The sequence below is a fragment of the Patagioenas fasciata genome, chromosome 1 (assembly GCF_037038585.1).
Source record: "Patagioenas fasciata isolate bPatFas1 chromosome 1, bPatFas1.hap1, whole genome shotgun sequence".
Classification (NCBI taxonomy): Eukaryota; Metazoa; Chordata; class Aves; order Columbiformes; family Columbidae; genus Patagioenas; species Patagioenas fasciata.
Genome location: NC_092520.1, coordinates 3,115,063 through 3,127,765, shown reverse-complemented (window position 1 = coordinate 3,127,765; position 12,703 = coordinate 3,115,063). Strand labels below are relative to the sequence as shown.

Below are 12,703 nucleotides of genomic sequence, written 5' to 3'. Positions count from 1 at the left end.
ACCTTGGGATCTTGGAAAGTCTTTCTGTACACCCCAAGAGTCCTCTCACGCAGACCAGAGATCACTAAACACCAATGATGGGAGTACTCAGAAATTTTTGGACTGGTCCAGGTTGGTCAGAGAGGTGGTGGATGAACCATCCCTGGAGACATCCCAGGCCAGGCTGGACGGGGCTCTGAGCAACCTGAGCTGGTGAAGATGTCCCTGCTCATGGCAGGGGTGGCACTGGATGAGCTTTGATGGTCTCTTCCACCCCAAATCATTCTATTATAAGGTTGATTTGTCCAAAAGAAAAGAAAATGTACTTTATTGATGGGATCAGGTTCTTCATACGTTGGTTTTGCATAGCCTGGAGCTAATTCAAGACTTTCTTCTTTTGCTCCCACATGAGCAAAGTTCTCTCCATTTCTCTACTCAACACAGTGGAAGTTGAGGCCTCGTGTAGACCCCAATAAGACTGACTCAGAGACCTGACATATTTTTAAGCCCTGCACAGGTACTTTAAACACAAGAAATTCCTCTCTAGCACTAGAAAAACAACTGGAACTCCAAGCAGAATCAGAAGGTTGCCAGTGATATTTTTTGATACAACAGATCAGTGCAAGCAGACCCAGCTTCCATCAAAAACATTTAAGTCAATGGCAATCTTTCTGTAGATTTTTAGCATGATGTCTGGTTTCACAAGGCATATGGAATAAGGCATTTTGAGTATTTAAGTACACGCGTGCATGCCAAGACATTACGTCCCGCTGTTTCTTTTCCTGACAAAAATCTTAAAAACCCAAGTACAGCCTCTGCTATGGATGTGCCCGGGTATCTACTCAAAGGAAACTTCTGCTGGCTCAGAAGTGATCACTCAGACTGAAGAGGAAAAACAACACAAACATTTCTACTTTGCAAAAGGAAATTTGTTTTACGCTGCACAAACGCAAGCTGTGACTTTTCAATTCACATGGGAGCTCCAGCCAAGCTACCCCACCAACACTATATGCGATTCAGAACCAGGAGCATTTTTGGCACAGCATCTGCCTCCTAGAAGTGTTTTCTCTCCTTAAAAGCCTCTTTTTCCAGAGGAAAAGCACTCGACAGCCAAGATCATCCCTGGTTATAGACTTAAAAACAAGACAGAGCAGCTGACTGTCAACAGGGTGAAACCAAGCCTCCAAAAAGCAGCAAAAGAATCTCTTAGGATCATTGCCAGGAGAAATGATATTTAAGTTTTGGGTTGTGGTTTTATTTTATTTCTTTAAGTAGCAAGCATACTAAAAAAAAAAAAAAAAAAACCTTCCAGACAATATGAGAACTCAGAAGAACAGTGATACACAAATCACGAATACCCAGAAGATGCAACAGGGCAAATTTGACAGCAGTTTTTCCACTTTTCTTCCTATAAACACATCAGATCTCATGAGACCCCATCTCACAGCCACAAACAACTGGGAAGGTGTGAGTCCAGCCCCGGTGCTTGAATTCTCTCTGCCAGAGCTCTTAAAAACTGCATTTAGCCAAGGAGGGAAGAGTCACCTCACTGCCTTTCCCTACCTATAAACTTATTTTCACATGCACAGAAGCTAGAGGCTACACTGGAATGCAGTTCCTACATATACAAGCACAGCAAGAAAACACAGAGCAAGGAGCAAAACCAAAGTCTATCCTGGTGCCAAAAGAAAAACACAGACCAATTTGGCCAAACCCACACCACTTTGAGCACCACAACCAGCTAACCTATCTGCTACGTCAACCACACGGTAAGGACTTCTTGAAGACCTCCAAGCCGTAAGTCCAGGGGTTTCTATGGCTTATCCAAGGCCACAAAATACAATCAAATATCCAGGACTCCCAACCAAGAACCCACACCCATCTGCAACACAAAGTCATCGGGAAGAGGCAACGTGGTCAACAACCCACCTTGGTGGTGTCATCATGTGACCGCTGGTACCGTTTCCAGCGGCAGCCGTAGATCCCCGTCAGACAGGACAGACATAGCTGTGGCTCGTAGTACTGCAGCGGCTGGTGTTTAACCATGCTCCTTCCAGCCCCTCAGGAGCGAGCTATCAGAAATCCATCAGGTCCTGGGAGTGCCCTGCAGAAAGAAGAGGAAAAACACAAAAAGAAAAATCAATTTAAAATGCTGAGCAATATTTCAATGCATTAACAAGCAACTGAATAATTAACCATGTCCTCTGGCTATTAAGAGAGTAAGAATGATAATCAGATCTATTCCCAGCCCTGCCAACATCTCTAGTTTGTTACTCAATGAGACTGAGAAGTTTAATTAGTTTGCAAGTTTTATTTCCTTGTGCAGTTTCTCCCACAGCACTAAAAGCAAATATATTCACAGGAGTTATCAGTAAGAAAAGCCATGCAGTAGACAAGATTATTTGGAGCCCGGATGATTAGATTTTTTACAAATGATTGAAATGTAAAGAACCATCCCCTCCATAAGCACAGCCTTAAAATTGATTCAGAGACCTCTGCAAAGCTGAAACCCAGCCAGGCTAAATCAGTTTATCTTGAGCATCCTCTGGAGCCTGTAAAATGGTCCCAGATGAGGAGCTAACGCTTCTGTGCATGTTGGAAGAAGCAGATTTTACCCTCTCCCTTTGCAGGCATTTCTGAGGAGCCCTCAGAACGATGCAGAGCTGGTTGCAGCCTTACCCAGGAAAAAGGTCCCTTCTCTGCCAAAAACCATTTGCTCCCAAAGGACCAGCCTGATACAGATGCAGTTTCTCTATATGCCATGCATGCAAACATCACTATTTCAAGAGAAAGTACTCTGCTCCATCAATTACATGCTTGGTGCATCACAGAGCTTTTTCTTAAAAATATATTCAGATGCTCACTTTTTGTCATTGGTGAAATTCATATCAAGAACAGACCAAATAATAGTGTGTGCTTACTGATTCATAAAATCAGTATTCAGGGATGGGAGCCTCAAAGCAGATGCATCTGGGTAGGAACAACCCCAGGTTGCAGTATAAGTTGTGGAGCGACCTGTTACGAGAGCAGTGTAAGGGAATGGGACCTGGGGGTCCTGGGGACAGCAGGATGACCACGAGCCAGCACTGGGCCCTTGTGGCCAGGAAGGCCAATGGTACCTGGGGTGGGTTAGAAGGGGGGTGGTCAGTAGGTCAGAGAGGTTCTCCTGCCCCTCTGCTCTGCCCTGGGGAGACCACACCTGGAATATTGTGTCCAGTTGTGGCCCCTCAGCTCCAGAAGGACAGGGAACTGCTGCAGAGAGTCCAGCGCAGCCACCAAGATGCTGAAGGGAGTGGAGCATCTCCCGTGTGAGGAAAGGCTGAGGGAGCTGGGGCTCTGGAGCTGGAGAAGAGGAGACTGAGGGGTGACCTCATTAATGTCTACAGATATATAAAGGGTGAGTGTCAGGAGGATGGAGCCAGGTTCTTCTTGGTGACAAGCAATGATAGGACAAGGGGTAATGGGTTCCAAACTGGAACACAAAAGGTTTCGCTTAAATATGAGAAGAAACTTGTTCCTGGTGAGGGTGTCAGAGCCTGGCCCAGGCTGCCCAGGGAGGTTGTGGAGTCTCCTTCTCTGCAGACATTCAAACCCGCCTGGACACCTTCCTGTGGAGCCTCAGCTGGGTGTTCCTGCTCTGGCAGGGGGATTAGACTAGATGATCTTTTGAGGTCCCTTCCAAAGCCTAACATTCTGTGACTCTGTATTTAAAGAAGCTGTGTATAACTCCTATCAGGGGTTTTCCACAGGTTCCTGGTGCACTACTGGACACCCAGAGCTCCAACATCGCAAGCTCAACTGCTGTTGGGCATCACTCATAATGCACTGACTGTCCGCACAACAACAAAGTGCTTGGATGCTTTTCCAGAGCGTGCATGGTACGTGGGCAGTAAGGAAATCGCACCCTCGCCAGGGGAAATGCTTCATTTCCTCACATGCAGGATCCCCAGCGCTCAGGTCTTGCAAAAAGCAATGAGTGAAATTATACTCCCCCTATACTCTGCCCTGGTGAGGCCACATCTGGAGTACTGGGTCCAGTTCTGGGTTCTCCAGTTCAAGAAGGACAAGGTATTAATGGAAAGAGTCCAGCAGAGGGACATAAAGATGCTGAGGCGTCTGGAGCATCTTTGTGATGGGGAAAGGCTGAGGGAGCTGGGCCTGTTGAGCTGGAGAAGAGAAGCTGAGAGGGATTTGACCAATGTGATCAATATTTCAGGGTGGGTGTCAGAGGATGGAGCAGACTCTGTTCAGTGGTGCCCAATGACAGGATGAGAGGCAACGGGCACAGACTGAAACACAGGAGAGTCCATCTGAACATGAGCAGGAACTTCTTTGCTGGGAGGTGCCAGAGTCTGGCCCAGGTTGCCCAGAGCAGGTGTGCAGTCTCCTTCTTTGGAGACATTCAAACCCACCTGGACGTGACCCTGTGTGATCTGCTCTGGTGACCCTGCGTCAGCAGGTGGGTTGGGCTGGGTTATCAGAGGTCCCTTCAACCCCAGCCATCTTGTGATTCTATGACAGTTATGACTAGCAACATCCTCACCAGCATGAGCAAAATGTGGCAGGGCTTAGAGAGAGCGCCTAGCCACCTAAGAGCCTTTCATTGCCATGTCACATAGAAGAAAGCCTCCAAGAATGGGATGGACTGTATTTTTAATTATAGTTGATACATAAGGGGATGCTCCAGATGTTGCAAACACTGTGGCAGAGTCTAGAAATGTCAACAAAGACACAGGCAGCACAGACCTTCCAGCTTCTGTCCTCCTTTATAGATTATGTTTCATGTTGACAGTCTAGGACAGCCCTGTCCTGGCTTTCTCTGATGAGGATTCAGCATCCAGGAGGCAAACAGATTTTGCTAATCAGTTGCTGTGATTTCAAATCCCACCAGACCATTACCAGGCTGTCTCCAGAGCCCACAACCCATAGGACCTTTGCTTTCCTCTTATGCAGACACTCAAAATGTGTTCTTGTCCAATGCTGTGGGTGCTGCTCGAGGCATTGACCCAGGCGGAGGACACGAGATGTGCAGGACTTGCATATCAATTCATAGCTGATCCAGACTCCCCACGTGGTTTTGCTCTTTCCCCTAGGGAGGATATGCAGGATGGCAGCACAATCATATCCAGCCTGAAACGAGAGCTATTTGCTCATCGTGTCACTCCATCCTCTCCCAGCTCATCTGCCCCTAAGCGCTGCTGTGCCACCTCCATGGCCTCGTGCTTGAGATCACCTCCCTGCCCACATTTCAGCTCTTCTTGAGCTATTTATAAAGCTTGGCATTAGTCACTGCACAAGTTGCCTCCTATCTTTAGCTTCTGTCTGCTTCAAGATTATCCCCAAAAAGTGAATTTCCCCCATCTGCCTTCCCCATGTGCTGGCAGCTCACCGAGGGCAGAAGCAACTGTCAGATAGAATAGGACAGAAATGCTAAGGACATGCGAAGTTAGATGCTATTTAAGGGCCTTGGACAAAGCCATAGTCTCTGCCCTGAAGATGTGAATCAGCAAGTGATGTAAAAAATGTTGCAGGACATAGGATGTAAAAATTATGCACAGTGTATTAACAACACTGCTGAGTCTCACATTACCAGCACAAAAACCTAGCAGGCTACAGTCCCTACAAGAACTCCTTTGTGAACTAATCTCCAAGAAAATCATAGAATAGTTTGGGTTGAAAGGGACCTTCAAAGGTCATCAATCCAACCACAATCAGCATCTCTGCTGATTACCACCTTTTCCTCCTTCAGTCATGCAAGTCAAGAGGACAGACAGATCATCTTTACCTTTAAAAGCTTTGACCACATATTTTAATTGCTAGTTTACAATAATTGTATTGCAAACTCCAAAACAAGGACTACACTTGAGTATTTCATCATCCTACGATCCTGGCAAACTCCTCACTTTCCTCCAGCCCAGACACCTGGAGAAGAGGTACTGTACACCAACCACAAAGTGTCAAAGCTGGAAAACCCTGACTTTTCAAATCAATATCCAATTCATTCAAAGTGGCAGGAGCCTGGAAGCAGAAATAAATATAATAGAAATATGATAGAAATAAAATAACTCATGTTATGGATCCATCATTCCATTCACAAAGTTGAAGCTCAAGCACTTATCATTAAGTCCCCAGCTGAACCTTCACAGCACAACTCATAGCAGGCAACTGATAAATGCGAGAAGGGAACAGGGTGAATTTGGACAAGAAGGGCATCTCAGGGCTATCACCAAGATCACAGAACAGTTTGGGGTGGAAGGGACCTTCCCAGCTCCCCCAGTGCCACCCCTGCCATGAGCAGGGACATCTTCACCAGCTCAGGTTGCTCAGAGCCTCATCCAGCCTGGCCTGGGATGTCTCCAGGGATGGTTCAGCCACCACCTCTCTGGCCAACCTGGGCCAGGCTCTCACCACCCTCAGGGCAACAATTTCTTCCTTATGTCTGGCCTGAATCTCCCCTCCTTCAGTTTAAAACCATTACCCCTTGTCCTAACACAACAGGCCCTGCTCCAAAAGTCTGTCCCCATCTTTCTTCTCAGCCCCTTTAAAGGCCACACTAAGGTCTCCCTGGAGCTTCTGTTCTCCAGCTGAACACCCCAACTGTCTCAGCCTGTCCTCCCAGCAGAGATGTTCCAGCTTCAGATCCTAAAAAAAGATCCTCGGTTCAACCTGTTCAAGACACAAACACCTCTCTTGTGACTGTATATCCAAAGCTATCAATTAAAGGCCTGAACTTTGCATCCCAACTGGGGGTATTGGAGGCACCAAATCCTTTTCAAACAGCCTGGTTTTAGTAAGGTAGGAGTGCACTTCAGAGATGAAGAGCGACCAGCAATCAACCCTTCTCCTGCCACAACACCAACAGCCAAGCTAGATGTAAAAGCTTTGAGTTAATTGTCCAGTTCCAAAGAGCATCTACCAACCTCCTGGCAGAGTTCAAGAGAGACACAAGAATTTTTAGTGCAGAAAGGTGATACAAAAGCACTCCTGTCCTCCAACACCATCACCATAAGGCACTGCCAGAAGGTATTAAAAGTAACAGAATCCACTACAAACAACTGAGAAGATAAAAATAGATAATTTTTATCTCTTCTCAGAAAAGATCAGCAAAGGAAAATATAGCTGAGAAGGCTCCATAACCCTTCAAGGGAAGCTCCCACCATGATCCCCAGCACAGGTAGATTCTATGAGAGCCTGTCAATTTGGGTTCCTCTTTATAAAACCAGTCATAAAAGCATGAAGAGAAGAAACTCAACATGAGTTTCAAAAAAAGCCATTGTTGAATGCAGTTCAATAGCACAAGGCACAACCTACAAGCCAAAAATCATTCCCTTTGCTCCATAAACATCATGAGTAGATGCACACAAGCCCACAACAGAGAACACAAAATACAGCACCCACCCCCCGCACCGCACACAGAGACACCCGAGTAGTAACAGGAGATGCAGGAAGAGGCTGAAGCTCAAACAAGATGCTGCTCGAGAGAAACCACACTGATACCATCTGTCCAGAGATCCTCGCTTGGCCGAGATCACCTACTGAACACTTACTGCTCCTGCTCCCAGAAGCGGATTTAACAGAGAAAAACAGAAAGTCCGTATCTTACAGTCACTGTTCCCATGACATCTACAGCTTTGAGGTGGAGAAAGCAGGCTATGAATGATTCAAACCTCCGCTGGTTAGCGTTACATACAGAAATGAAAACAGGAAGCAAGATAACATACATTAATTATTCAAATTCAGCAACACGCACCAGAAGCGGGGGGGATAACGAAGTAGAAAGCACAAACCCACGCAAGCAACCTTGACTTTAAAGATTCACCCTCTGCCAATGGCTACAAACTTCTTAGAGCTGAATAACCGAGTTTGCCAGCTAGCTTGCCCAAAAAGGGGGAGCAGGGAAGAGTCCATCTGCAAATACAGCAGGAGCATTTTCTGAAGGCTCCAGGATGCCTAATTAGCACCCATTGCATTCCTGAGAGGCTGGATTGTGGGTATCCATTACAGCCTGCGACACATTATTCCCTTCCAAACAGCTTTGTAGAATGAAAAGAAAAAGGCAAGAGAGAAATCAAGTTGCAAATTTAAAACGGAAGCTCTCTGGGGAGATCTGGCCTAAAAATTTGGATTTTTTTTTTTTGTCTCTGAGTTAACTCCTCCATCCCTGTTGCCTTAGAGCAATACTCAGAAATTGGGAGTGGAAAGGGAATGGAGCAATCAGGACCAATTGTTAAACCACCTCGAAGCTATCAAATTAGGTAAAGGAAGAGAAAGAGCAAGAGCCCTCAGGTGCACTGAGTTAATAACATCAATTCACCCATGGAACAGCAGGTTTAATAGCATCTAACCCTCTCACAAGGCTTGGTACAGTCCAAGTCCTCCCATATAATCCCCCTTCAAGTTGAATTTTTTATTGTTCTCCTATCAACCCAGATTCACACAGGTCACACTGATCTCATTCATCTTAGGACAAATCTTTTAATAGTCCAGAGACAAGCAGCTTAATACACAGGCAGCAATGCCACCGGCAGCACTATTTTGAATACCCAGGTGGTTTGGAAGAGCTGGAGGGAAGAGATAAGACCTACGGGTTCCTGTCTGCCTTGCCTTGACCTGATACCTCTGTCCTTCTTCCAAATATCCTAGGCTGGTTCACTATGATAAGCGTGACTTCTTGTTCGAGCCTGTTAAGAGCTTCTAAATTTGATTAGCACATCCACAAAAGAACCAAAACGTAGCCAAGGATGCTTTGATGCATGGTTATGAATCCTGAAATCTAAAGAGATGGCTGGAGTGTGCAAATCCAGGCATTTGGGGAGAGGAAGACACCTGTGGCCTTCTACAACATCTCATCTCCATCTGTCAAAATGTGGAAGACACCTGTGGCCATCTCCAAGATCTCCATCCATCAAGATGTAAAGAACACTTGTGGCCTTCTACAACATCTCCACCCATCAAGATGTGAACAACACTTGTGGCCATCTCCAAGATTTCCATCCATCAAGATGTAAAGAACACTTGTGGCCTCCTACAACATCTCCATCTGTCAAGATGTGGATGACACTTGTGGCCTTCTCCAACATCTCCATCCATCAAGATGTGGCTGGAAAGACCCAAATGGACAGCGGAGGATTCTCATCAGGAATATCCCATGCTTTGGGAGAGGAAGATTTCTCTGGAAAGTGTGGGGGACAGCAGAGAAATGCCATTACAGTCATACCTCCATGTCCTCCCTCTATACCTGGAGAGGCCAGAAGGCCATCGCAGCAGTGGGACATTCAGAAGCCAAGCAGGTCCACACACTCAAGCTCTCAAAAATCAGGCCTGAGGAATCTTGCCCCACTTGCAATGCAAATAAATGCAGAAAATATAGACTCCAAGGCTGTTTGAGATTTTTTTTAGCTAACCCATTTTAAAAGAGCTTTGACAGATTCTACCAATTTCCACATTAAAAGGAGTGTTTTTCCTCTTGAGGGTGACTCATGGGATCACTGTTTACCAAGAATCTCTGTATCATTTCAACATCTCCATTTTTTATTAAAATTGCTATTGAGCTAGTTACACTTATAACCTTGTTAAGCAAATAATTACCTATAACTATTAGGTGGTAACATCACTGATAACCAGTTATCCCTACTGATGTTCTTTTAAGCTGTCTTGTCAGTTGTTTCCCTAATTATACTTGAAAAATCCTGATTTTTCCATAGATACTTTCTAAAAAAAATAAGTTCTGTACTGAAATGATTTAAAGCATTAGAAGGAAACTTATCTAAATCATTGTGACTTTCACAGACTCTTAATGGTTTTCATAGCAAACTTTTCTTTAATATACTGAAATCTGCCAAGCAAAAGTAATGGAATTCCACTTGCCCCGAGTTAGACAATGGAAATGGAAGAGGGACAATATCCCCATCTGTTTAATAACAGAACAACTCTTGCAGAGGGATGTTTTTGCTACAACCATTCCCCCAGGAGGAAATCTATATGTACACACACACACTGAGCAGTACTTTCCACATTTTGTTGGCCCAGACCCAGAACATCTCGATTTGCAACATCAAGATTTAATTTCAAGGCGGAAATGGTAAGAGAACACCCCAAAGCCATAAACAGCCTCAAGTGCTAAGATGATACATTTTGGTGGTGGAAGGTGCCCACGTAATGACTGTGATGATGACTCCTGATCACTCAATGACCCGGTTGGGTTATTCTTTCCAACACATTGTTTATGCCCTACTCTGGAATTTGGGTTGGGTTAGAGGTCTCCCACCCGCTTTTCCAAGGCTCCAAGCATTCAGTTTTATATAGATAACACTGAAGAGTCCCTGCACAAATAAAAACAGCAGATGCGTTGAAATGCCAGTTACCATCTAAAACTTTCCCTGGTAAACAACAGAAATAAGCTGGAGAGACGTGTTCCTTGCCATGTGTGTTTGTGCATGTAAATGGAGTCTTTTGGATGATAACTGAGACAGGAAAGTACACATTGGCTAAACACCCTTGCCCTAAAAGCCAAATGCTGCTGCTCCAATGCTGGAAAGTAAGGGGAAAATCAGTAAAAAAAAGAATTTTGAAAGAGATGACTATAGGACTTGTCTTGGTCTACCAGAGAAGTCTTACACCTCTGAAGAGGAACATCCTGATCTAGTTCAAGATGTTCCTGCTCATTGCTGGAGGGTTGGATTAGATGGGCTTTGAAGGTCCCTTCCAACCCAAACTGTTGTATGATTACTATCTCCCTGATGCATGGTGATGCCAAAACCCTACTACTACATCCTAATCCAGGGTGACAGGCTTGCAGAGCCACTTTGATTCATGAAGTGGCAAGTGATGACCCAAATACCCAGGATCTGGTTGACATGCAGCCCCTATGGGTCTGACCTGTTGTTTACTGTTCTTAAATTTCTTTTTTAAAAAAATTAATGCTTTGAAACTAGGACAGCATGTAGTTTGGGAGTTGCACACTTCCAGCTAATGAGAATTCAGACTTCAAAAGATAAACACTTCAAAGAGATTACAAAAGAAGAACTTAGACTTTAATCTCGCTAAATAAATAAGCACAGTACATACTAACGCCCTCCGCAATCCAGCTTCTTCACATTTTCCACAAACTGAGGGCATGTTGGGTGCCTAGCATTTTAAAAAGGGTTGAAGAAGCGGAACAGGACACCGGAAAAACCTGTACAAACTTCTTGTAGAGCAATCATCAAACGCAATCTCCGCTTTCTGCACAAGCTCTGGCCTTTGCAAGAAAACCTTGCAAGTGAAGACCTCAGCGCGGCTCCGAAAACCCCATATCCGCTACAGTCAACGCTGTTCAGAGACAGGTCCTCTCCGCCTTTCAATCCGGAAAGCAATTAACATCACTTACATGGATATTTCTAATACTACTAAGACTGTGCTGCATTTTTGTTTGGGATGGCAGTGGTGACGGTCACACATTGCCTGACTCAGGTTGTACCCACACCAGCACGTCACGGTAGAATCCTGCTCTACAAGCATCACCTCAAGGAGATGGATCACAACATGTGGCAAGCTTAGTAAGATAATTGCCTGATTAGTTCAATTTCTACCTAAATCACATATTGCATCTGTACATCCCCAAAAGGCAACAGGAATAGGGTTTTCCAATAACACCAAGTACCAACTAAGAAAAAGATCAAGCTACTTTCTTCGCCTTGGCAAAGACCACTAGGGATGGACAAGGCACAAACAACCCAGTCCATGGTCAGTTCACATTCTTCTTGGGGAGAAATGGAGACCTAGCTCATGACATGAGACTTGACCACCTGGTTCCTAAATGACTTTTCACTGAAAACCAGTGCAACAAGTTCACGAGTTCTCCTTCATGCTCAGAAATTAAAAGCTAATAGAAAGCTGGACATAGACAGAAGAGTAGCAAGGACACTTGACACATTTACCTGGGATGCCGTCTTGCCTATATAGAGCTCCAGAATCAGAGAAACAAGACATAATGTAGACTGAAGATTTCTGCGCAAAGGAGATCAACGTCACTTCAGTCTGAAATAACAGGTGATAAATAAGATACGTCCAACATTTCCCAGGCTTCCATAGCTGGAAAAGACCAAAGAGAATTGATGTAGCTTGCTTTGGAGTTTAAGAGTTAATTTTCTTAAGCGCAACAGCTCTGAGAGCCTCTGCTTCATGGTTTGATCCAAGTGGCCAAAACACAACCTCTGCTCAAAGCTTTTCCTGCCGCGGGGGAAGCTCCTGAGCAATAAATCTCTGTGGGTCACCAAGAGAGACCTCAAAACACAGTTTCCCTTTTGCTCCATCTTTGTGCTACTCCTTCTTTTTAAAGAGCCTAAAATAAATCAGGTGAAACCACAAACAGGTTCTGAAGTTACTGGAAGAAACAGGTAAAGCACAGATGGGGTGTGAGGATTTTTTCATTAATAAGAAAACAGGATATTTTTGGTCGCCTCTGCCAAAGGCTTCCTGGCAACCCAAGTATGAAGAAAGTTTGGTCTTCTGGGAGCTGGTGGAGAGATGGGTAGCAACTCATGAATTGCTCACATCTGCAAGTCTAATGAGGTTATTGGCTTTCAGAAGGAGTAAAGAGAATTTTTAAGCAGCCCAAGAGGTGTAAAACCTCCACTCTTCCTGGCAAAGAACGTCAACTATTAACCACTGTAAAGACAGATGGTTGGCGGGGAGTGGAAAGTACCCAAGAAAGCTAGGAAAATGCATTAAGTGACAAGTGTCA

The 12,703-nt window shown here is 44.9% G+C and overlaps 1 protein-coding gene across 4 annotated transcripts in view; it reads right to left on the bottom strand.

Annotated features, from left to right (window-relative positions):
* GDPD5 (glycerophosphodiester phosphodiesterase domain containing 5) overlaps positions 1 to 12,703 on the bottom strand; it is a 194,579-nt gene that overhangs the window by 124,016 nt on the left and 57,860 nt on the right. For 3 of the 4 annotated variants that reach the window (XM_065833682.2, XM_071814488.1, XM_071814438.1), the window contains exon 2: positions 1,909 to 2,083. In XM_065833682.2, coding sequence (XP_065689754.2) covers positions 1,909 to 2,025 — 117 coding nt within the window. In that variant the 5' untranslated portion in view covers positions 2,026 to 2,083. Of the gene's footprint in view, positions 1 to 1,908; positions 2,084 to 11,897; positions 12,052 to 12,703 lie in introns of all 4 variants that reach the window. The other variant, XM_071814418.1, reaches the window with a different exon arrangement.